General features: G+C 40.9%; 1 protein-coding gene across 3 annotated transcripts in view; it reads left to right on the top strand.

Moving 5' to 3' along the window:
* The window catches only part of cacna2d2a (calcium channel, voltage-dependent, alpha 2/delta subunit 2a), a 146,577-nt gene that overhangs the window by 86,474 nt on the left and 35,155 nt on the right, over nt 1–24,948 (top strand). For 2 of the 3 annotated variants that reach the window (XM_039797270.1, XM_039797272.1), the window contains 4 exons: nt 4,654–4,698; nt 9,677–9,815; nt 21,491–21,622; nt 21,845–21,902. In XM_039797270.1, the coding sequence (XP_039653204.1) occupies nt 4,654–4,698; nt 9,677–9,815; nt 21,491–21,622; nt 21,845–21,902 (374 nt within the window). The remainder of the gene's footprint in view (nt 1–4,653; nt 4,699–9,676; nt 9,816–21,490; nt 21,623–21,844; nt 21,903–24,948) is intronic. The other variant, XM_039797271.1, reaches the window with a different exon arrangement.

Here is a 24,948-nt window from a genome sequence, read left to right as displayed (position 1 = left end):
TCATTTATTCTGATTGCTGTGTGTGTGTGTGTGTGTGTGTGTGTGTGTGTGTGTGTGTGTGTGTGTGTGTGTGTGTGTGTGTGTGTGTGTGTGTGTGTGTGTGTGTGTGTGTGCGCGCGCGTGTGTGTGTGTCCGTTAATACCTTATGGGCTGATGTGTGTGGGTTAATGAAGAGCAGTAAATGAAATAATTTATTGTGTTTGATATAATGTCAGCTTCCATTAGGGAAACTGGTGCTACGAATTATTGCTAGACTATTGAGGCCAGGAGAGGGTGCGTGTGTGTGTGTGTGTGTGTGTGTGTGTGTGTGTGTGTGTGTGTGTGTGTGTGTGTGTGTGTGTGTGTGTGTGTGTGTGTGTGTGTGTGTGTGTGTGTGTGTGTTTCTGCGTGCTTCTACACCCCAGGGCATGGCGGAGGCACAGAGTGTGTTCTGTAATTATAATATCATTAGCAGGTGTCCAGAGGAGATATGAATATGACTGTAATCTGTCCCCACCTATGATGGAGCGCTTGTCTCACACTCAAATGTCAACCTGTCTCAGCCAGCCCATTGAGGGAGCTCACAGATTCAAAATCAAAAGATTTAGTCCCAGCGACCACACTCCGTCATTACATGCACCCCTAAATATGACAGCTGTTATGTAGGCTACTAGGCATTTTTCAATAATGTATGGTTACCATATGCTTTACCAGATAAATCATCTTTCAAGGTCCTCTTCACATATTATGAAATTGTGGGGCTTTAAATGCTCCGACCTTCACTTGACAGGAGATTTTGAAGTTTAAATGTGTAACTACAAGCAATGGATGACATTAAAATAACAGCATGTAGCGATGACAAGAAAACACGCTGGCAGAAGAACAACCTCATAGTCTGACAGACTGACAGGCATACAGACAAACAAAAGATAGGCAGGCATGTATCTGGTCAGACATAAAACGAGCAGACATTGTAGCCCTGGCAAGGAGACAAAGTCACATTGTAATCTAGAGCAGAGGGGCGGTTTCTATAGCAACAGTAGGCATCTAACCTACGCGCCACTGCTTTTGCTGAAATCTGAAATTGGCAAGAGGAGGCTGGTATTGAGGATAGAGAGATTGGGAAAGATGAAGATAAGACAGGGCAAGGGTGAAAGGAGGAGGAGGAGGAGGAGGAGGAGGAGGAGGAGGAGGAGGAGGAGGAGAAGGAGGAGGAGGAGAGATGTGGGGAAGGAGAGAGGAACCAGATCCAGATAAGGGTGAGGAGAGGGAAGGAGATGAGCGGAGGAAGATTGATGTAAGGGAGGATTGCTGGAGATCATCACCTGACCTCAGTGTTTGTCTCCTATTTGAAATTTGTTGTTATACTCAGCATGATAGATTAATTTACTGATAGCACATTGTGTCAGTGGAAATTTTTCAGACTTTGTGTTTCTATGCATGCATGTGATACACTTGGCCTTGTATGTGCACTTGCTCCGTATGTACATTCACAACTGCGTACATGCTGTAAATGAGCATGCGATTATGTATGATATATATATATATATATATATATATATATATATATATATATATATATATATAAATGTGTGTATGTATGTGTGCACTAGCAGGGTGGAGCTTTGAGAGAGATGAGCGTGGGATCATTGCTGGCTTGGTGTTGTATCAGATGTGTGTTTAACCCAGACCCTGAACCTATAGAGACCTGTGACCAGCCGCAGCAGATGCCCATTCTACCCCTGGGGGCTGCTCAGAGGGTCATGATGGCCTAGGACTCGTCCACATGGAGCCACCTCTTCTGTGCATGTCTGTGTGGTGTTTATCAGAGTGTGTGGTTGGAGGCAGAGGTTGTTGCATTCATGAGTAGGATCAGTGTAACTCTTAAGTGCTTGTGTTATGTTTTGAGGTCTTATTTTTCATCATATTGCAAAAGGCGACAACTTTATACAAATAAGTATAATTTATGTTGACCAGAAGCAGTAATGGTTACAAAGACATTTTTATTTTACTTAGTTGTACTTTAGGTATTGAAATACATTGCTATTTTCAAACCAGTATCATAGCTGTGCCCAATCATATCTGACTTACCTGCTCTGAAGCTTGAATTTACAAAATCACACCCCCTGATTTATCTGCATCTGCACAACTACCACTATATGTTAATCCATGTATTAAATGCTGAATAGGGGGACTTTTACGTAATTAAAGACAGTTGCGCAAGGTTGCATTATGTGCTACCAATACTTATACTTATGCAACTGATACTATTGATTGACTGTAAGTGGTGATTCCTGTCTGTACTACATGGTGCAGGTTTAGCATGAGTAAGTGATATGTACAGGGTAAGGGTGCAGAAAGGTAAACACAGCTGTCCATCTTTGCAAACAGACATGATACCAATGAGAGATGAGTGACAAATAAAAGGAAAAACCAACATAAAAAGTCTTAGAAAGGTGTTTGGGTACCACCAGCCACCAGAACAGCTTCAGTGCTCCTTTTGCAAATAATCTACTAGCCTGTGGAACTTTACTGGAGGGATAGCATAGCATATGATTCACATAATTTGCATGCTCATACAACCATCTAGTGACCCTTTGGAAGCATCTGCATCATTATGTATGTTCCTCCGCTCATTTATTAGGTTTTTTCTTTGATTTATGACATATAACACTGTATATTATATTATTTGCAATAAAAAGCAGTAATAAGGGATAGGGACATATAACAGTGCAACAATAAAGTATTAGTATTACAGTGTTGGACCTCTCACTAAACTATCCCTTCAGTAATGTGTTGTATGTTTTTTTGAGTGTATTATTTGTTTGAGTAAAGCTGCTGGACGGTGTCCCTCGGGTGCAAGGAACCAAGAGTTTATTTACAGGAAGCAGTCCTGAATAATGAGTTGTAATGCCACAGTAGTGAGAGTAAACGCTTTAGAAGCGAGGGACCAGTCTAAGCAGGACCGGGCTCCAGATCAATCCTGCTGGCAGACACAACAACCCTGACTGCCACAGTCTCGCTAGCTCGCTTTCTCTTCTCTCTCTGCAAAGGCACGGCTATTTTTAGTACTGGCAGCTCTTTCGCCACCGCACCCACCCCCACCACCACCACCCATTTCTCTCCTCTTAATTCATCCCTTCATATCACCCCGACCTCAGCCTCCATACTAACCCTCCACCTTCACCCCATGTATTCCCTGAACGATCCGCTCTGATCCACACTCAGTTCCTCTCCTTCCGTCCTGACTCCTGATCTCTCTGACAGAGCTGGAAAGGCAGAGGGAGTGCTGGTAAGTTGAGGGGACATGTCAGGGGGCAGATTGTGCTCCTCCTCTATCTATCTTGTCCATGCTCATTACCCAAAGACACAAGCTGCGTCCAGGCTGGTCCGCCCCATGTTTGGTGTCAGTGTGAGTTTTGATCATACTGTGTTTCTTTGGTGAGTTGTTAGGGACTGAGCGGACCTGATGACTGACTCTCTGATTAGCACTGGAGGCCAGCCAAGACCCTGGTTGTGTGTAGAGAGGCTCTCATGCCGAAGGGAGCTGGGAGAAAGATGGGGGCTGACAGAGAAAGAGAATACTTGTGCATTTAGGTGTGTGTGTGTGTGTGTGTGTGTGTGTGTGTGTGTGTGTGTGTGTGTGTGTGTGTGTGTGTGTGTGTGTGTGTGTTTTCCGTACAAGTTAAACAAACACAGAGAGCAGCGTGTGTGTGAGACAGTGGGAGACGGATGAAAATAGAGAAGAGCAAAATGGTGAAAGTGTGCAAGAGACAAACAGAAATTGAGACAAAATAAGTCAGTAAGTTGCGTGTAAGACTCACCTTACCTGTACAGTAGACGGTCTCTTTTTCTGTCAGCCATTCTCCCTCATCAGACCATGACCACAGCTCCTTCAGTGAGGGCGAGTCACTCACTGTTATGCCCTTGAGAGCGCGTCCTCAGCCAGCCTCCTCATGATAATGAGGCAGGCCCCACGGATGCTGCTCGCTGCATGCAACCCCTGCCCGCCCTCACGCCTGCCTCTATGGGAGATAAGAACGCCAGTTAAGAGGAAAAAAAGGGCGGCAGGGAGACTAACAGCCTGGGTATGGAGTCTTTGTTCGGGATATAGACCGGGAGCTTGGTGGTGAAAGGCTGAATCCGGGGCTTTGGCTTGAGACGGGTAACTTCAGTCTATAATTAGAGCATGAAAGTGCAGAAAAATTGCATACATTTACATTATTTTGCTTACTCTTTTTTCTGTTTCTCTCCTTTTGTGAGAGCTGTTTACCTAGACTAAAAACACAGCCAGCTGAGGTTGATAAGACTCCCAGAGAGAGTAATATTTGAAGTTTATTCTTCTCTCACTGCAAACTAAGCTCTTTTTTTTTTTGAAAACTCAACACAACACATGAACACGTGCCACATACATTGCATCTTGTTAACAAAAGCATTGCCCAGATGCTTTACATCTTTCGATATCGCTACAGCTCACCTGCTCACCTTCTCATGTCATTCCACATCACACTACTCCTTCTGCGTTCTGTGATGCTGATTATATTCTCATGCTGAACAGTGTGACTGAATATAACGTGACTCTCTCTAGCTTACCACTGCGAGGAGTCAGGGCTGATATAGACACTGCTATATCTTCTCTCATCAACTGTCTTTTCACTTTTCTTTTCTGCACAGGAGAATGACATTTCATACTACGATTCCAAAGCGGATTCAGACTATGTGAGTACAGTACGGACTGCTCCCCCCCTCCCCCGTCTGCCTGCGTTAAACCCCAAATCCTACCCACTCCACTTACCACTCCTTTTCCTGCAACCCCACCCCATCCCTCCCCGGCCTCCTCGGTGTTGATGCCACCCTTCCGGTCACAGGCCCCTGGGATGTCTGTGTGTGTTAGTGAGGTGACACTGCTGTGTGGTGAGACGGAGTGACAGAGCAGGGGCAGGCCGACATGCATGTGACAGTAACTTCAGCTGTCCTCCCCCAGTGTTATTTTCAGAGGTTTCTCCCTCCCCACTAACCCTAATTGTGTTGACTAAGGATCTGAACTGCAGGGTTGTTAGACATCCACACCCATCACCAAGACACCTCAAACCAAAACATGAGTCATATTGCGCTTTCATACACAAGGACACCATTTCTGTCAAGTGTGTCATTCATACAGAAGAATATGAACAACCTGCAGGCTGGGTAATGGCGTTTCCTCCAGAAAAGCCCTGCAAGTCACTGTCGTTTGGTCTCAACACGCCACCACTCTGGCTGCAGTTCCTTCTTAGGATAGGTCATACTTGGAGCCCGTGCCCTGATTGATTAAGTTTCAAGGAGGAGTGCGAGAACCCCCCCCCCCGATCACCAAAGCACAAAAAGATGGGAAGAGAGTGAAATAGAGAGAGGAAGAGAGTGAGGCGGAGGAGCAATAAATCATGATGTGATTTTCTCTTTGTGCATGCCACTCCTGTGATTAATGACACAGCGCTTTAGGGCCTGTCAGCACATCTAATTGGAGAACATCAGTCATCATTAACATGGCACACTGAGGCCGAGCAAGTGTCACACCCCTGACCCCCAACTCACCAACCCCACAGCCACCTAAAGACAGAGGCAGAGGTCATTCCTCATCCCTGCAACCCCAACCGTCGCCCACCAGTACTCCCAGATCTTAATCTTGATTCCTCCCACGATGACCCCTCAATTAAGGCTTTTACCACCGGAGTGTGTACTAATGTGCTGTACTGTACCATCGAGTAGATATGATAAGAATTCAGGTAAGTGATTGGCGGGCTCTCTTATCCAAGCCTTGTCACCTCTGTACCCTATCCCTTATCCTTTACTCTATACCCTGTTAATTTCTCCTCTTGTCACTTTACCCTTGATATTAAAAGTGCAATGTGATAATTCATTTTTTAAACTGCCTATGTGTCAAAGCATATCTGAAGAGCATTTTATTTATTTATCTTATTCAATTATCTTTGGGTTCTTTTGTATTAATTACACACAGAATGTAATGTCCTATGTGTAATGTGAACAATATTATGACTGAAGTCTTATTGGCCATCAGTTAAAACTACAGACAAGTTCAGGCACCACACAGCTCGTTTCCCATAAAAGATTATAACAACTCTTTGTCAGCAGGGAGCAGACAAAGAGTCCAGATTGAAAATGCAAATATTATTTGGTTTGCATGATTCTACTTTACTGCAATTCTTTTATCCATTTGGTAGAAAAATATTGTCAATCATACTACCAAGGTAGTAATTTACTTTGAGGACAACTATCAAATATTATAGGATTGATTATTCTAATGTTTTCTCCAGTTGTGGCATACTACATGTTACAGCTATTTACCAATTGTGAGGTTACTTATTTATGTTTTTTTTTTTTGTTAAAGGATTCCTGGTTTGTTTAAAAGGCTGTTTTTCCTCTATCTCACTCGTTAATGCAGTCTTTCGAATAAACACACACACGCACGTGCATACACACACACACACACACACACACGGTCCTAAGTAACAGGTTTGAGGTTATCCCTGGTTGGCTGAAGGCGGGAATGAAAGAATTTTCAAAATGTCATCTCTGGCCTCTTCTGCCTTTAATTAAACCTTGAGAACAGGGAGATAAAATTAACAAATTGGGTAATGAATCGAGCAAAACAGGTGGTGGATGGTTGAAGAAAATGAACTAATCAGTCTTTCCTGCATGGATTTATTCAGCTCCTAATTAGACGCTGCCTTGGTAAATTATGATTGGGCTCTTCTGAAGAAAGGAAAAAAAAACTCCCTGCCTCACATTGACAGAATTAGTGTCAGACTGAGTGATAAACAAACACCTCAACCTCACAGTTAGTGCTGTTAAAAAGCCAACATCCCTAACCTAAACAGGTTTACTACTAGTGGAGAGTCAGCCTGTGAAATCTCAAACTGTGTCAACAAATATATGCTAAACCAACAATTATCCAAAGTATCAGTTTTGATTATTTCATCATTCAGTCTTGTTTAACAACTTCTTATTTTTTTAACAAAGCTCAGTTTTTTTTATAGAACAAGGAGTATTAAAGGACGAAAGTCTTGAACCTATTTAGCCTTGTGGTTGTCAGATTGCAACCTTTGTTTTTTTGAAAAAGTAATGCAAATGTTGCATTTCAATTTAATCTTTCTAAATGTCTACCATTGTTATTTAGTTGTATTGAGTAAATTGCTCTCAGATTTCATGTTTAAAATAACTTATTTTACTAATTTGCTGAGGCCAGACCATGTGTAGTAATTAGGGCTGTCAAACGATAAAAAAATTTAATCACGATTAATCGCCAAATTTCTATAGTTAATCGTGATTAATCGCATGTTTTATCACATGAATAACATTTTATTATTTTGCATTTCAGAACTGTTTTTAAGTACATATTGAAAGCAATTCTTACCAGTGTATCTTGATTGGGAATCAAATGAATGCAAAGAAAGTTACTTTATGAACTTGACTTTAAGATTTGTAATTGTTTAGTATTTATTTACTGTAAACAAAAGAAAAATGTGTGAATCTGTCATTATTGCACAATTCCTCCAAGTAGGCCTACCTAACCTAACTAAGATGTAACACTTACACTTTGCTTATACAGTACAAACTAAATGGTCTAAAACCAGATGCCACAGCAGAACATTTGTAACCTTTACATTTTTCTAATAAGGAATGTAACAATTCTCCTGGACAGAAAAGGGAGTGGACAATGTCCCAAATGACAAAAACAGTCCAAAAAAACCCCGATACAAACAACACAGTCCTAAAACCGTATGCTAATATACATAGTGTGCAGTAACTCCTATGTAAATAATTTTGATTACTCACTGACGTCCAATGATCACTGGTTAATGAGACAGCGTTTGCACTTTGCAGCAGTTCCAGTGTGGCTGCTTTCTCCGTGGAGTACAGGCTGTGTGTGCGTGAAACTACTGTCCCCCTCGACAACTTTTTAAAAGTAAACTTTCCATTCAGAATCTTATTGGCGTCCATTTCGGCGTCTCGCGCTCGCCATCCACTCAAAACATAATGTTAGCCTCCTACTCTTTGGCCGGCTCGCAAGCCCAAACAAGTGTGTGCAGCGTGCCTGTTGTTTTGTTTCCGGTCTAGCTAGATCCGGTGTGGTGTTGTAGTTTTTCTAATGTTACTAGTTGTTGCAATAGCATGTGAAAAAAACCTACAAAGTTTGCTAGGCCAAAAAGAACGTTAATCTCGCGATAAAAAAACTGACGCCGTTAAAATGGGTTTGCATTAACGCCGTTAATAACGCGTTTAACTGACAGCACTAGTAATAATTTTCCAAACTGTTTGATAATTGGTATTTAAGTAATCTCTTTGTTGAATGCCAGGGGTGTCCAGTCAGCACACATTTATCTGTCCGAACATTTTCTATATGGTCATATGACCATATGAGAAATGAGCTGGTCTCTGTCATACCACTGTATTGTTCCTTATGTTGACTTTCAATGGGACTTCAGCAAAACTATCCCCCAGCTTGTCCCAACAACAGCTTGTAATTGCATTTTAATAGTCAATTAAAGTTGACCCATCAATCAATTTCTACCGTAGACATGGAGTTTTGATTTAATTTCTCCAAAAAACAAACAAATCATGTCAGAATTAACCCACACTGCTTCATTAAAATGAAAAGTTGGCTGCTGTCACATATTTATATTGAAGTAAAATGTTGCTCTTCAACAGTCAGAATGCAGAAGGAATGATCAGCGATATGAGTATTGTTTAAGTTGTGTGCTGTTTTCTAAGGATGCATCTAAAAGGGTTTTAGTGAGCGCTACGCACTGAAATCTGATCAGGAATAAGCCAATAAACTGAGCCGCAGAGTGGGGTTATATCTTGCTGTCATTTTTTTTCACATCCCACAATCACTTCCTCCTGTGGGAACAGGCACAGATTGGACTCCATTGATAACTTATCAAGATAAAAAGCTTAAATGCCAGTTTTTCTCTTTTATCTTCTGGCTTTCTTTGATATCTGACACTTTCCTAATGTAATATGTGTGTCAGGCTCTTCCCTGTACTTTCTCATCATGTACAATGGCAACACTGAGAAGCTGTAAAAGTGCCAAAACATATTAGAAATATTCAGCATTAGCGCTGTTTTTTGTTTGAACAATCACAGGCGAGAGAGAGGAGACGGTCTGTTATGAAATATGCTATCATTTGAGTGGGTGTTAGACTAAATCGTGATTAATTGGTGTAGGATGCTAGTTATCGTTGGGGTTAATTTGTGTTGCACCTCATGTGCCTGTGATAGTCATCTCGGTTACTAATGAGTCTCTCTGTTTGGTAGTCTACTCTGATACCTGCTGCTGTTTTCTTATGAGAGGGAGAGAATAGAACCTCCTAAATCTGAAGACAGACAAAAGGCAGAATAATTGCTATTTTTGTGCTTAACATTATCCAAAGGCTGTGTGACTCTGTGTGTGAGTCACAAAGAGACACAATATACTGTATGTATCAGAGCCCAGATGGGCGCTGTAAAGCCACAATATGGGAGATGACAGAATGCGGTACTCTATTTGCATTTCATATTTGTATCCTCATTTAGATTTGTGTGTGTGTGTGTGTGTGTGTGTGTGTGTGTGTGTGTGTGTGTGTGTGTGTGTGTGTGTGTGTGTGTGTGTGTGTGTGTGTGTGTGTGTGTGTGTGTGTGTGTGTGTGTGTGTGTGCAGACGGAGGATGGAGAAGAGGAGAACCCGCTGGAGACCTCGACATCTTTGGAGCTGGAGTTTGTGGACGATCCCAATTTTAAAAACAAGGTTAACTACTCTTCCAGTGCGGTCCAGATTCCTACAGACATATACAAAGGCTGTAAGTATACGAAAACATTTTTTTTTTTAAAGAATACTTTTTCTGTATTAGTGTTCTGGTGGATAGTTGATTGAATGAGTAGCACTGCACAGGCTTCATAAAATGTATCTGGTAACACATAATGAATTAGCCACTACAGTTAGAAATGACACACCTTCTGCAGGGTTGCCTCAAGTCCTCTGCCATACTGACTGCTGTGTGAGAGCACACTGCACTTCCTTTCATGTGGGCAAAAATGTGCAAAGTTTAATCCCTCCAACAAAAAGTATTACACACAAACAAATCAACAACCACTTTCTGGAGAATCACAAAAACATAAAGCTGTAGTAGAAGATGGTTTTCCATCACCTGCCTCTCTCTCACCTGTGTTGTTAAGATCATACGGTGGAGGATGAGGGAAACATGGATACAGTAGACCTTTACAACGCTTTTCTAGAAGTGTGTTCTAGAAGTGCCAACTAATATTTTAAAACACGCCTTAGAACCCAGGAACTCCACTAAACCACAAGCTAAAATCGCCCCAAATTACAATTGATTGAATAAATGTACTGTATGTGTACGCCACGAGGCCATGATGAGATATATATATTTAATGTATATTGTTTCCTATTATTTAATGTATACTCTGTATGTGTGCTGTGTGTCTGATATTTTTGCTGCTGCAACACCATTATTTCCCATTTTTTTGGGATCAATAAAAAAAATCTAATCTAATATATATATAAACTGCATTCGGTACTGCAGCATATGTGGAATGCTCTCTCTCTCTCTGAAATGAACTGTGATTGGCCAAAGTCTCCCATCACGGGCTAGATTTTCTAAGGCCTGAAAACAGAGCCAAGAGGAGGTGCAGAAGTCTAGTTTTTTCTCAGACCACTTGATTTTTTATTTTTTTTTTAAATATATTTGATATTTAACAAGATATGACACAACAACACAGGCTAAACTTGGAAATACATTTTTTTTATTTCTTTGAGTCCTTAAAAACGTATTTTGTATGGTGAATAATCTCTCTCTGCCCTTTAAGAAAATGGCAATAAGATAATGAACTTCTAATATATAACGCATGTTTACCTGTATCACGCATGTACCAAGATGTCTCCTCATGGTTTTCATACACACCCCTGGGCTGTGGATAGATGACAGTCTCCTGTTTGTGACTTGACCTCTCCCCTCACTCTCATAATGCTGGCTTGATCTCTCCCTCCTTTTCTATCAGCCAGCACTTTAGCACACTAACATGATTTTAGATGACAGACGGTCTCTCAAACCGGATCTGTACTGTATTTTTTTCTTCCTGCGTGGGCATGGTCTCCCCCACTCATGGACCCTGCCCTTCCTGCTTGGCACCGTGCGATCCCTGCGGACATAAGTAACACCCTCCTTAGTCTGCAGCTGCCAAATGGACAAAAGGGAACACATGTACCTTCTGGGACTCTGATTTTGCTTGGCATGTTCCCTCTGTTATCACCCCTAACCTTTTAGACACTGTGTGTGTCTGCCTCTTTTAAAGACTGAAAAACCAGAGCATGTGCAGACAGACAGACACTTTCACAGTGGCAATTTTTCTGTTCTGTTATTGTCTAGCTTTTCGCCCCCTCTTTGTTGAACAGGCAGTGTATGGCACCTGTCTGTAACAGTGCCCTCCAGCTGTGTCTCCAGACAAATCTTGTCAGAATTAGACACTTGGTTCAGGAGGAGATGTCAAAGGCCACAGCTAACTCACAAAAGAGCAATCAGGCCTGCACATTGTTCCCGGAGCCATTTTGTGCCGGCTCCAGTCCTCCTGTCTGAAGATATGAGTCAGAGAATAAAGGCCGCTTGATTGAGCATGTTGGAGACTAGAAGAGTAGAGTGGTACAGTGCATGGAATTAGCTTTTTCACTTCGCTTCGGTGGAAAATGTTTACTATGAATGTTGTTTAGTTAGCTCCCATTGCGCTGTCTGCTGTGCAGAGATTGCCAACTTCAGATTTTGTGCCAACTCCATTATGCACATGTGCAGTGTTTTAGACATTGCTGATAAATAGTGTTAAAAAACATGTTGCTACCCAAATGTCATTTTTAAAGACGCCAAACCAAATGTCCCAGGCACAAATGTAGATATCAGCCTTTAATTTTATTTTTTTGAATGTGCAATGCAATGGAACCCCACTGATTTTACACATCAAAGTATGTTTACAGGTCTTAGGGAGAACTACTGCATACAGGTATGTAAAAGTTGTATAAAGCTTTTTGTGGCTCCAGACATGCAAAGTCTTGTAAATTCATCGGTTGGAGCTGAAGACTACAAGTTTAGAAATGAAATAAATCTGGAGGTGTGGAGATAGAAAGTAGGGAGTTTACCAGACCTCTGTAGCCTGCTCCTCAACTCTGCTTGAGGCTAGCGGCTCAAGGTTACATTAGCCTCTACTAGCATAACACACACATGAATCTCCGACCAAACTACCAAGTTGCATTGTGGGCAATGTAGCAAGTTTTGACAAGGAAGAAGAATGTGCTGAATAAAAAAAGACATGTCTCTGGTTCTACTGCATTGATTTTGATCCCTTTTTTTAATACTGTCCCTCATAAGTTTGGCAGTTTCATAGGAGTGCAAAGCTAGCTAAGCTTACAGAAACTTTATTTATGTTATTATTTAGGTTCATATCATGGGAGCTACGTTTGCTTTTTTTGCAACATGGTGAAGAGGGATTATTATCTGCATGTCGTATCCTGCTCTGGTCCCACCATTGGGAGTCTGCAGGCCAGGGTGCCTTGGAGAGAATGTCGGAGGAACCTAATGTGGGTGGATTGTTGTCCTATGGGTCTGAAGAGGTCTGTATCTACAATACATCTGTGGGTTTAGGATTAGCAGAAGAGAAGCAGTTTGAGTGGGTAGATTCAGCAGTCGTTCCTCAGGGGGAGGCCAGAGGAAAGGCAGAGAAAAAAAAAGTTTAGGAAGAATTGAGCACAGTCCAAAGTACAACAGTTTCTGTAAAGTGTTGTGTATTAGCGCTCGCTTGTTGTTGGAGTAGCTTGCTTTGAATTGTACACATTGTTAATGCACTAAATAAATTGACTGTTTTCCCAAAAAAATGGCAGCATGAATTGCCAGTCACATCAAAATGATAGTCCTTGGGGATGGACTGAGCGAGAGGCACAGATAGAAGGAAAGATAGAAAGAAAAGGGGTGAGAGGAGAGAGACACGTTAATAATAGAAACCATTTAGAGCAAAAAAAAAGCATTTTTTTTTTTATTTTTTTTATTGTGATCCTTTCAGCAGCTAAATGAGGCGGTGCATGCGTCCTGGTTTGATTTGTCTGCTAGGCCCCATGTCCGTTTATTGAGATTGAGAGTGTTCCCTGAGCGCAGTAATGAACCATTTTATGATTCATTATCCCACTGCTGATTCCTGCTGCCAAGTCTGCAAACTTTCTAATTAGCTTAGGTCAAATATTCATACAGTTTTCCTCTAATTATCGTTGCTTATTACAGAATGGACATCGCAACACAGCCACAGAGGAATAAATTGATGTGGGTGGTGTCATCTATGGAGAAACAGGTTTTATTCTCCCAGTGAATGCTACAGAAATGGTGAGGAAGAGGCAGGGATTTATTAAATAATAGCAGAGAAAGGGCTGGAAATATAATCTTTAAAATAATCACTGAAAAATAAGGATGTAAACAGCGAGGGAATATAGAAATTATTCATTGGCAACTATTTTGTAGAGTCTGGGGAATCTCGCTGGTAATTGGACCAAGTTCATACGTTAGATAGAGGATACTAATCCAGATTGGGTCAATCCACAGTTGCATGGCCATTGGCCATTATAAAATATAGAAAATATAGAAGGTTGTAAATATTCCTTTATAAAAAACAAAGGTAGCAATTATATGTGTATAGTGTACATGTGGTGTGTGACTACATTAGTGTTTGTGTGAGAATAAGCAGCCACTGTTCCCAGCAGGGAATAAAGAAAACCACCAGTGAATGTGGGAAGCCCTTTCATTGAATCTGAAGTTTAAATCCGCAGCATGCGGCGCCTTTTCTGGTGGCCTAACGTCATGTTGTCAGTTTGCTATTGTAGTCAGGCACAGTCACAAACTTGGATATCAGAAATGAATGGTGAGAACTGGCTAACTGTGTGTGCAGATGAAAGAGCAGAGCTTAAATGTTTTGCATGGAGCGATTAACCCACCCCCCCAGCCATTACACACACACACACACACACACACACACACACACACACACACACACACACACACACACACACACACACACACACACACACACAAACACAGACACACACATGCATGCAGTGGTGGAGGAAGTACTGAATCTCAGTACTTAAGTAAAAGTACAAATAACCAGAGACATATTTACTTTAGTAAAAGTAGAAGTACCACAATGACAACACTACTTAAGTAAAAGTAAAAAGTACCTAATTTTAAATGTACTCTAAGTATTAAAAGTAAAAGTACTTGCATAACGATTTATTCTCTTAATGTCTATTTTCTAATATAAAAAAAGGCAACAGTATGGGCTGTGGCATTTTAAGTTAGTTTTAGGTTAATGTAATTGGGTTTACCATCTGTGGCCCAGTTTACATTCTGACTTACAATTCTGGTTATCTATCATGGTAATCTGAAGCTCGACTTTGCATTATTTCCCACGGGACAGTGAATGCTGCACACATTTATCTAGCGAGAACACACGGGCTTGGACAACAAGTATGTGGCTTCACAGCTGAGGAGGACCGGGAGTGTTTTTAAGATAAATACGGGTTGTAAATTAACCCTACATGAATGGATGCTTCACATATGACCAAGCAGAGTATCGGGAGCAGCGGCAGTAGTACCGGGAGCGGTACGTGCCTGGCCAATAAATGCTATTGAAGGGCGGGTCTTGGCGTGGCGGTGCAGGAGCCGCTGCTGAAGGCTTCCCTGCGGACTGCAAACGTGTGATGGTCAGGAAGACGTTTTGGCAGGGGGAAAAACTGATCAGAAAATGTAATGAAAATGGAACGGAACGTTGTAGAAATGTAGTGGAGTAGAAAGTATAGATAATTGCTGCAAAATGTAACGAAGTAAAAGTCAAAAGTACGCACTATTGATTCTACTTAAGTAAAGTACAGATACGTGAAAAATGTACTTAAGTAAAGTAACGAATTTACTTCCACCATTCTACCACTGCATGCATGCATGCACAACAACCAATGATTACCACCCTTCCCTGTACTTGAGTGTCCGATTGCTTCTTTCTAAGTTTTAGGACCATGCTGCTGGGGTTACAAAACTAGGTTTACTTTACTTATTGCAAACATTTTCTAAAGCATACTATCATTTTTTAAGATGGATTTTCCACTTTTTATGCAGCTATTGTTTTCCATGATTTTTCCTTGTTGGTGAATTCAAAACTTCCTGCAATAACTGATTTATTTTGCTACTTGGGAGCAGCAGAACCAGAAACCTGTTAGCACAACACTGATGTATCCTCACCTTTTAAGTTGATATGGCGAAACTTGTTAGCAATGAGTTGCTTATGTACACATCCAGCAGATAAGCACAATATTAGCATTCTTTTGGAGTTGTGTTTAATAGATGTAAGTCAAATAGTAGGTCTCCTTGTAGTTTTTGCTCTCCACCAACTCCTGAGGGAAATATCTGGCTCTTTACCTGCTTAATTGCTGCACTATGTTATCTATCTAGTTGCTATTCATGTCTATCTGAAAAAACAATTTGTGCTTTGGAGAGTGCTCAGCAGTAATATGTAGGCTAGGCAATAGGCTAAAAAGTTTTTAACAAGAGAGAAAAATCCAGAACAGTACCTAAACCAGCAGCAAACTGCCCTTTGAATAGTAGCCTCCATTTTGCTACTGCTCTCTTGGTCTGTGGTTGGATCCCCTCTGGGAAGCTCCTAGCAAAAATTCATCCAATTTACCTTTTGTAAAGAGCAAATTGCATGGGGTATATTTAATGTGCAGTGGAAAATTGAGTGCAACAGATAGAGCAGATAGAGAGTCAACGCAGCGTCGTATGTGATTTTAAAAGAAGAGAAAGATTTGCATCTGCAGGAATTCATATGAGTGAAACTACCTCTGATGTCTCTCATCTTGGTCAAAATGGATCTGGAGAGAAGCCAGCTCACCTAGGGACAAAGGCAACTAGACAGACTCAGGTCTGTTCACAAAAGGAAGGTAATGCCAAATGATATGCTGTGGCCCCAATTAGTGAATGTTCCCACTTTACTTTGCCATATATTTCTATAAGAGCATGCTACATTTGTCATCTTAAAGTCATGAGTTGTGAATCTAAGCTTGAGCTAAATGTAAAATGTCATCTTTGTGTGTGTGTGTGTGTGTGTGTGTGTGTGTGTGTGTGTGTGTGCGTGTGCATGTGCGTGTGCGTGTGCACGCACAGTACATCATTTCATTGCAGCTTGTATTCATTTCACACGCAGAAGCTTTCCTGTCAACCAACTCACCATGCTGGAGATCAACTCAGCCCGCCTCAACATCAAACCAGATTTAAATGTATGGGGAAAAAAAGCAAAAAGAAAAATTGCAACAACAAAAAAAAAGGAAAAAGAAAGTTATAGAGAGAGAGGGGGATAAGGGAAATGTGATTTTAAAAGTTAAACCAAAAGAGAAGAAAGACAGTATAAACACTGCAGGCTGTATTTCTGTCGTTCTTGAATTTAGAGACTCCATCTTTCTCTCTCTTCCCCTGACCCATCCACCCCTATAGTGTGTGCCCAGTGAAGGGGCACTATCATTTACCAGCACACTAATTAGAACAGTCAGCACAGCACAACTCCACTTCACTCACCACCAGGCTCACAAATTACATTTCATGTGTTTGTTATTTACTGCTCTTCTTTTAATTAGAAAGAATATTTGGAGGGGCTCTCTGGAGGTGTGGTGAAATCTCTCCCTTCTTTCTTATTCTGTATATTGAATAATCATCCCTCCTCAGAGAAATACCCATTTGCATCACCCCCCCCCCCCCTTCACAGTCTGAGACCATTTAGCAAAACGGAGGTCCTCCCTGACAAATACACTAAATGCTATTCCTGAGTGAAACTGCTTGAATCCTTCACATGGATTTGAATTATAATTAGTTAGTGTGTTGTTTCAGTTGCAAAGAAATTCCTGGAGACCTCTTTTATAAAGCACACTGCAAATAATACACATTTGGTTATACAGTATCTTCTGGACATTAGTTTTCCCAACCAAGGCTACATAAAGACATATTTTTCTCTGGGAAGCCTTAGACTTTGTTTTACCTTGCCTTTGTGGGTGTGTGAGCCGCTGCCAGTTCTTTTTGCTGCCGTTTTCTCTGCAGGATGAAAGGTTTAATGTTCAGGCTCTTTAACACTTAGCCAAGCCACAAAGCAGCCCTAAAAGAAGAGAATAGAAGGAGAGACAGAGAGTAAACAGGAGAGAGGGGATATGGAGAAGGAATTGGGTTGGCAATACAGAGAGACACAGAAGGAGGTGGTACATGCAGATGCAGAGATGCTGGTCTGTAAAGACTTGTGAAGAAATGTGCAGGAAGGTGTGGCTTTGTCACGAAATTGCAACAAAACAATTTTCTCACTTTTAGTGTTGTTTGAGAACTGCTCACATGGAGCGCCTTAATTTATCCACCGTGTTGCACTGTTGCTGGAACTTCTTTTTGCTGTCAAATATTGTAACAATACTGCGAGCACTACAAACAAAATACTATCCACCTTTGTTTTGGGTTGGAAGCAAAAGAAGCAGATATCTAAGGTCAGGTCAGGTAAACTGAACCTTTAAGTGAAATGACCAATGGTTTAATCTGAGTCTCTCTTTACTCAGAGCTGTAAATTGTCAGTGAATTATAAACAATTTTAACTCCTCTTATTTTTATGCATTACTTGAACGGTGTATGAAAAATAACTGCCCCTTTAAGATATGACTTTGCGAAAATACACTGTCTGGATATTAACTCACTGAGATTCAAAATAGGCTGTATTTGTCTCAGTCTGTTTATTAAAAAGCAGAATATGTAAATGCTGATAATGACGGTGATAATGGTTATGACTCTTCAAACAGACTTAGCTAATAGCTTCAGCTCCATTACCATTATGGATGTCTTATGAGAGACCACTTGTGTTTTGCTCTGATATATTACAGGCCACTGTGCCTTTTTACTCTGTGTGTACAGTAAATGCGTGTGCCTATTTCTATGATGTTGTATTAATACAGGGCATAAGGAACATATCGGTTTAGATGGCTCTTTATCTCGGGTATATCACTGTGAATAATGTGTGTGTGAGGGTTTGGGGGGTGGGGTCATAGGATGGGGGGGTTGAGAAATGATCTCATGCAGAGATGCTCCATAAATCCCACTCATAATTGTTACCCTACTTGGTGTGCAGTCTTGCTCCATAAAGGGGCAAAGCCAAGGGTGCTCTAAATGTCAGGGGAGCGGCGCGCTGATGAATTGCCTTTTAAAGATATCAGAAAGAGGCGCGTTTCACGTGAAAGATGAGCCCAACACAGCGCTCAGAGGCCCTGTCTCCCCATATGAGCATACATCCCCCCCAGGGGAAATTTGTCTTTTTATCAACTGTCCAGAGAAGTCACAGCATATCTTAAATGAATAAATCAAAGAGAATTAGTTTGCTCTGTTCTCTTATCTCTGATGTGCCCGTTTTTTTTTGTTTTTTTCTGAAAAGATCACCTGCAGGTGTTTGTGTGTGTGGGTGTTTGTGTTTGTGTGTGTGCGCGCAGCATTGGCCTGACAGTAGAGGTGGCTCACATCTATATCTGACTGGTTTAGTTTTAGCTGGCAATATAAACACACATACACTTTGGTCTGTCTTATTAACCCTTGATTGAAAGACCACTTCCACCATCAGTTGGGACAATAAGGTTGAAAGTTGCTTGTGTGTGTGTGCAGCCATGGGCAGCAGTGCAGCTGATAATCCTTGCAGAGCCAGAGTTTGGTTGATACCTTGATGTTAGTCAAGGTATCTGAGATGGTGATAGTTTTAAAAAGAGGACACAGGATGTTCTTTTTGCCCTTGGCCTGTCTGGGACAGCTGTCATTACAGACCCAGTGCCTCTCCAGATAAGAGCACCCAGGACTTCACTGCACAAAGGCTGCTGCCGCAGCAACCTGCTGTGATAGCCCATGCTTAAAGGATAATACTTTTTACACATTAATCAGATGGCTTTTTGACCACAGAGTATTGCACGGCCTTGATGAAATTGAAATGGTTTGGTCCCATGATAATCTCCACACACAAACATCCGTAAAATATAGCCACTGGTCTTGCTGAAATGAATCATAGAGTCATGGGAGCGACTGCGGCAAGTTTGATCATTCACAGTCAAAATTGCAGAGATACTGAAAGTCTCTTTTTAGATCTTCAGGCCATCTGGACTTTTGGCAAATGTAAACTCTGTGTTATGAGAAATAGAACATAAAGCTGTTTCACTTTCTGATTCTGGAAAAAACGCAATTAAGTTTGCAGCAGAAATGTCACTGGTACACATTCTTCAGGAATTAGTCCTCAAATAACCACACAACAAATAGCTGACCAAGAATTTGATTAATAAGATGGAACTTATTGTTTTTCAATAAATCAAAAGCGATGTTTTACAATGACGTTGCAGCCTCAGCTGTTCTCACAACTCCAACTATAAAACCGTGATTAACAACTTTTCACCGGCTAAGTTGTTCACATACAAAGCAAAGGACAAATCTGATCTGTCATTTGTTACATAATGTGAAAACACTTCAAATTATCAATTCTTTGACCTCTAAGTCTTTGATTCTGCCATTTTCAATTTAGGAGTTTAAAATTAATTTTATGTTGTGTTCTCTCTCCTTCTCTCATGAGCAAGAAATTGTCTTTTCAGTCTGTGAAAGCAGCCACTCATTCGTGTTAATTTCTGTGTTGCTTTCCATCAATCGTCCTCCCCCCTCTCTCAGGGTTTTTATGTTTATCCCCATCTGTAGGGCTGCCTCTCTCCTTCTTCATTCTTCCTTTTGCGTCTATGAATTTTGAGAAAAACATGTTGAGGAGCTCCCCTTGGTGATGGCAGCAATTTGGCTTTCATATAGTACTATCCTCCAGACACTCCTTAGTGCTGCGGTAGTGAGTGTACAAGCGTGTGTTTGTTTGTGTGCATTTGTTTTACAGGATGCTAAAGAGTAATGGAACTTTTGGGGAGTTTGACAAGAGGATAATGATCGTTTATTTGTGTGAAATTCAAACCAGGGGTTTAGCAAAGCTGGACTTGTCGGTTCAGAGGCTTGTCTAGTTTTGGTTGGCTGAGTAATTAAATTTAGAGAAGTGAGTGAAGTTCTCCTCAGCTCAGTACCTTGTCTTTTTTCCTCTTTAATCAGGTGGCTATTAAACCTCTGATTGCACTCCCCATTTTCTGACTTCAGCTTAGCTCAGCTTAAACACAGACTGAAAGCATGTTTGGTGTGTGTGTGTGTGTGTGTGTGTGTGTGTGTGTGTGTGTGTGTGTGTGTGTGTGTGTGTGTGTGTGTGTGTGTGTGTGTGTGTGTGTGTGAGTGCGTGTGTGTGTGTGTGTGTGTGTGTGTGCGCGCACGCGTGTGTGTATGCACATTGTTAGACATAGAAAAAGATCATTTGGATCAAAGAGTGAAAGGAAAAAGGACAGTGTAAATACGATTCTGAGTTAGAGAGGAAACAAGACACACGACATTGTTGACATGGTCGTAGTGTTATTCCACTTCTTGTTGACTAGATGATGAATACTTCTCTCCACAAGCATAAATCAATTTCCCAGAGTACATCTGACCTATGAGATATATCTGTGCCCTCACGGTTTAACTCAAAACACACACGTTGATGCGTTAAGCCGCACATGCGCAAGCTTTTTCTCTTTCATCATCACGCGCCCACAAATCCTCTTAACACAAACACACATTCATGGACATTTGCAGAAATATTTTTTTTCTTTGCCATCAAAAATTCCAAAGTGGCTTCTGCCTCCACATGCTGCGAGTGACATATGACCTCCTCCAAGGCCGTCTCAGATTCCTCCTCCTGCACTCCTCAGAGATCACCCAGATTAAACTGATGCCCGGCCACCACCGTCCGAGCTGCCTGCATACATCCATTTTTATGTACTCAGCTTACTGCTGCTGGCACGGATAAGGTTGTTCAGCAAGGAGAGTTGACCTTTGGGCTACTAACAGAGAAAACCTGATGTTTTGCACTTTGCACTGGTTACACTATTTGGGGCTCATTGTTTTCATTTGTTATTTAAAAATCAAGGAAATGTATTTGTTTATTTTGAATATTGGAAAAACAGGTGTGAAAAAATCAATAATATACAACTGGGTTTAAATCGGATTATAAACTATTTTCAGAGCCTGTAGTTTAAGCATTTATTGCCTTTTTAGACTTACTTTTAAGGACTATGGCACATAATAAGAAATCATTTACATTCTTGTTTTCTTTCTTCTGAAAACTGGGGTTTATAGTGTCCTCTTGCAACAGAAATCACAAAAAGTTTGGCTGCATGGGGGCATTAAAATCTGGGTGAAAATGTGTTTAAACTTTATCGTCTCCTTTTTTTCTGTCTTAACGGATCCAACAGAAAACGATGAGCCTTTGCCATTTGCCAATTCACCTTTGTGAGTCTGATTGTGTGTATTTATCGGTGTGTGTGTTCCTACAGCCCCAGTCATCCTAAATGAGTTAAACTGGACCCAGGCGCTGGAGAGGGTCTTTATTGAAAACCGTAAGGAGGACAGCTCTCTGCGCTGGCAGGTGTTTGGCAGTGCCACAGGAGTGACTCGATACTACCCAGGTAGGCCACAGGGTACTGAGTCAACAGTCTGCCATATAACTCACAGCAAGATAAAGTCTAAATTGACCCTAGGGCTCCTCAGCCCCAGAACATTGGCAATCTCTTATCAGATGGCTGTACTGATAACTGGATAGACAGAATGAAATTATGATTACTTTGATCTAATCTGATATAAAATATCCTACACTGTACAGCATATAACGTATTTTCTTCTCTCTCCAGCCACTCCATGGAGGGCACCCAACAAGATTGACCTGTATGACGTACGCAGAAGACCTTGGTAAGTGCCATATTTATCAGGACCTGGTTCAGTGCGATTTTATTTCTTTTCTTCCACTATTACTGCCTATTGGTAGCTTGACAAGCCAGACCCACATCAATTACATTTGCTGCCACTAGGGTGCGTCTAGATTTCAAGGCTAGCCTATTGGCCATTTTAAGGCGTCCTTGAGTGCCATGAAAGGCGCCTTTAAATAAAATGTATTATTATTATTATTATTTTAGGAAGAATACCTTAGAAAAAAAACATACATTATCCTCAACACTTTTTAACATTGAAGTTTTCAGAGGTATTTATTTCCTAAATCGGCACATCTGGACTCTTCATGGGTATTGATGGAGATAGAAAGAATGGTAATAATGTACTGTACTTCTGAATAATAATCACTCAGGCCAGCTTTTGTAAAATATAGAAGAAGAGCTGTTTACTCACTGATTTTGACTTCACACATTCATTTTAAGTTTACATAGTAGCATCAACAGAAAGAAGTACAATAGTAAAGAAGTACATTATAAACACATTTTACTCAGAATGACTAAATCATCTCTAGATGTGGTAAAATTTGTATAGAAATTTAGCATATGTATAAGAATATACTCTCAATTTGAGCTTAATTACCCCAGTGTTGGAAGGTGTGAGTCTTTCGGCACCAGGTGAGTCCAGCTGAGTGTTGAGAGTAAAGGAGATAGCTTCTAACCAATACAAACAGCAAAAGCAGAGTAAAATTGCAGACATTTAACTTGTCAATGCAACATCTGTGCTGTCAGCAGCAGCACTCTCATGCTGTCTTAAAATTGTAAAACTGTTGTGATCTGAGTCCTCACACACACACATGCTGTAAGCACATTAGATTTTCATGTATGTGTTATAATAGAGGTATCCGTACACTTTGCCACTGCATGTGATTTTTGTTATAATTTTAGGTTTTTCATAATCTTCTTAATTCTTTGCTCAGTTCTGGAATAAAAAGGAGTAACATACTTACTAGTCTATATCCTTGATGTTCCACTTCCGGGATTGCTCCATTGCCGCCCAAAAATCCACCGGATTTCACTTTTTTAGGTCGGATATCCGTTGCCTTAGGCTTCCTTTGTGTTGGAATTTTAAACTCTGGTCGATTTATGAGGATTATGGTTAACCTTTTCTCTGCAGGGTAAATCTAGACAGCTAGCTAGACTATCTGTCCAATCTGAGTTTTCAGTTGCACAACTAAAAATACTTTTTAACGTACACATGTTCCACCAAAACAAGTTCCTTCCGAGCCTATTTTGCAGCTACACCACTGCTTTTCTCCGGTGCTTAGCACCGCCCAAGACGATTGTGATTGGTTTAAAGAAATGCCAATAAACCAGAGCATGTTTTCCTCCCTCCCCAAATGCTATGTGGAGTAGCCAGACCCTCCTCCAGCGTGCTTTGGAGGAGGGTCTGGCAAAGCGAGACCTACATACTTACATACAACTATTTTCAATAATTACATGTACTTTCTTCACTGCACTACTCTAAAATAATCTCTACAACAGTAACATAATGTATGCATCAATGTATCAATTTAAAAAATGCTTCCTACAATGCCTTTATTTAAAACAAGTAGCCCTTTTTAAATGTGTTTTACAGAACTGGCTGCTTAAGGAATATTTGCACGTTATAGGGCTTTTGTTAATGTAGACACATGCAAAAAAAACAACAACCTCTTAACTCTTAAATGCAGTCTTACATTAGGATTGCTATACAGTGGTTTATCTCTGGCTCCTGTAAAGCCTGGAGCTAAATAAAGGATATTGTTTAGTGGAATGAGATCAAAGCGTTTTCCCGGCCCGTATTTCTCTCAGTAAGAGATAATGTTGATGCACTGTCTTTTGTTACAAGGACAAAGCAAGATAGAGGCTAATGTTTTTTGTTTAAAGTGCCCACCTTTGCCTGTGGTTCTCTGTGCAACAGCTGATCACAGCACAGAGTGCTGGGGCGGGCGAGTGTGATGGGCTGGACAGAACTAGGCTGCATTCAGCCAAATAGCCCCTTCACCCACCCGCCCAAGCTTTCTGTCCACCCTTCCACGTTCAATCTACCTGCCAATGTCACATCGGCTTTGTGGCAGCCCTGCCTGTTGCCTGGTTACAGGTTGGAGTGAACTGGACATAATCATGACAGCAATGTTGATTAGACCTGACCCCCTTTTCCATCTCTGTCTGGATCCAGCTCAACCTGAGTGTTTGTTTGAGGTCAGCCCAGGCTGTCGGATGAAGTCAACAAGCTCAGATCAAACAAATAAAAAAGACAAGCAAAAGAAGCCTGTTCTGATGATTCAAAATACATAATTGTGACATCTTTAAATGTAGCCATGTCTGAAAGAGAATGAATCCGTTCATCTTTAGAAGTAAATTAAATGTAATTTCAGTCGCTGCAATTTAAAGGCTCAGTCAAGGTTCAATTTATTCATCCATAATAACATTGAAATTACAGTGCGCCCATCCTAATCAACCAGCACTGTTTACCAAAACATAACAACATATATACATATAAAATAAAACCATAGATAAAAACAACCTACAACTATATTCCATAGCACAACTGTTAAAAAGAACCATTCAAACAACAACATCAAAACAAAGATTGAAATCAATTGTAATCACAGTTTACAACCTCCTTACTGTACAAAGTTGTGGTTGTACTGTTGTATCCCTTGTTGGATAAAAGGAGAACAACTATCAGAAGACTCATTAATATGTTAACCATGTACTAAAAAATGCAGATATATTCAGATATGACTGAAGAATTGAATCCGTCAATCAGGTTTTGAGGTGATAGCAGGTTCTCTTTGGTGTGACATTTCTGCCTTTTACCAAAAAATAAATAAAAGTGATGGCCTATTACCTCAATGTATCTACAATCATCAGACTAGCAAGGTGTTCCCTGACAGTTTTAATTAAGTTAACACCATAAGTCTCCCTAGTGCTCCACTGTCACAGTAGCCAACAGTGTAAACATGAAAAATGCTGGAAAACACATGGCGCTATGTAACAGGATAAGTTAAAACAAGGACCCTGTC

The sequence above is a fragment of the Perca fluviatilis genome, chromosome 4, assembly GCF_010015445.1.
Source record: "Perca fluviatilis chromosome 4, GENO_Pfluv_1.0, whole genome shotgun sequence".
Taxonomy (NCBI): domain Eukaryota; kingdom Metazoa; phylum Chordata; class Actinopteri; order Perciformes; family Percidae; genus Perca; species Perca fluviatilis.
This window is presented reverse-complemented; position numbering and strand designations above follow the sequence as displayed.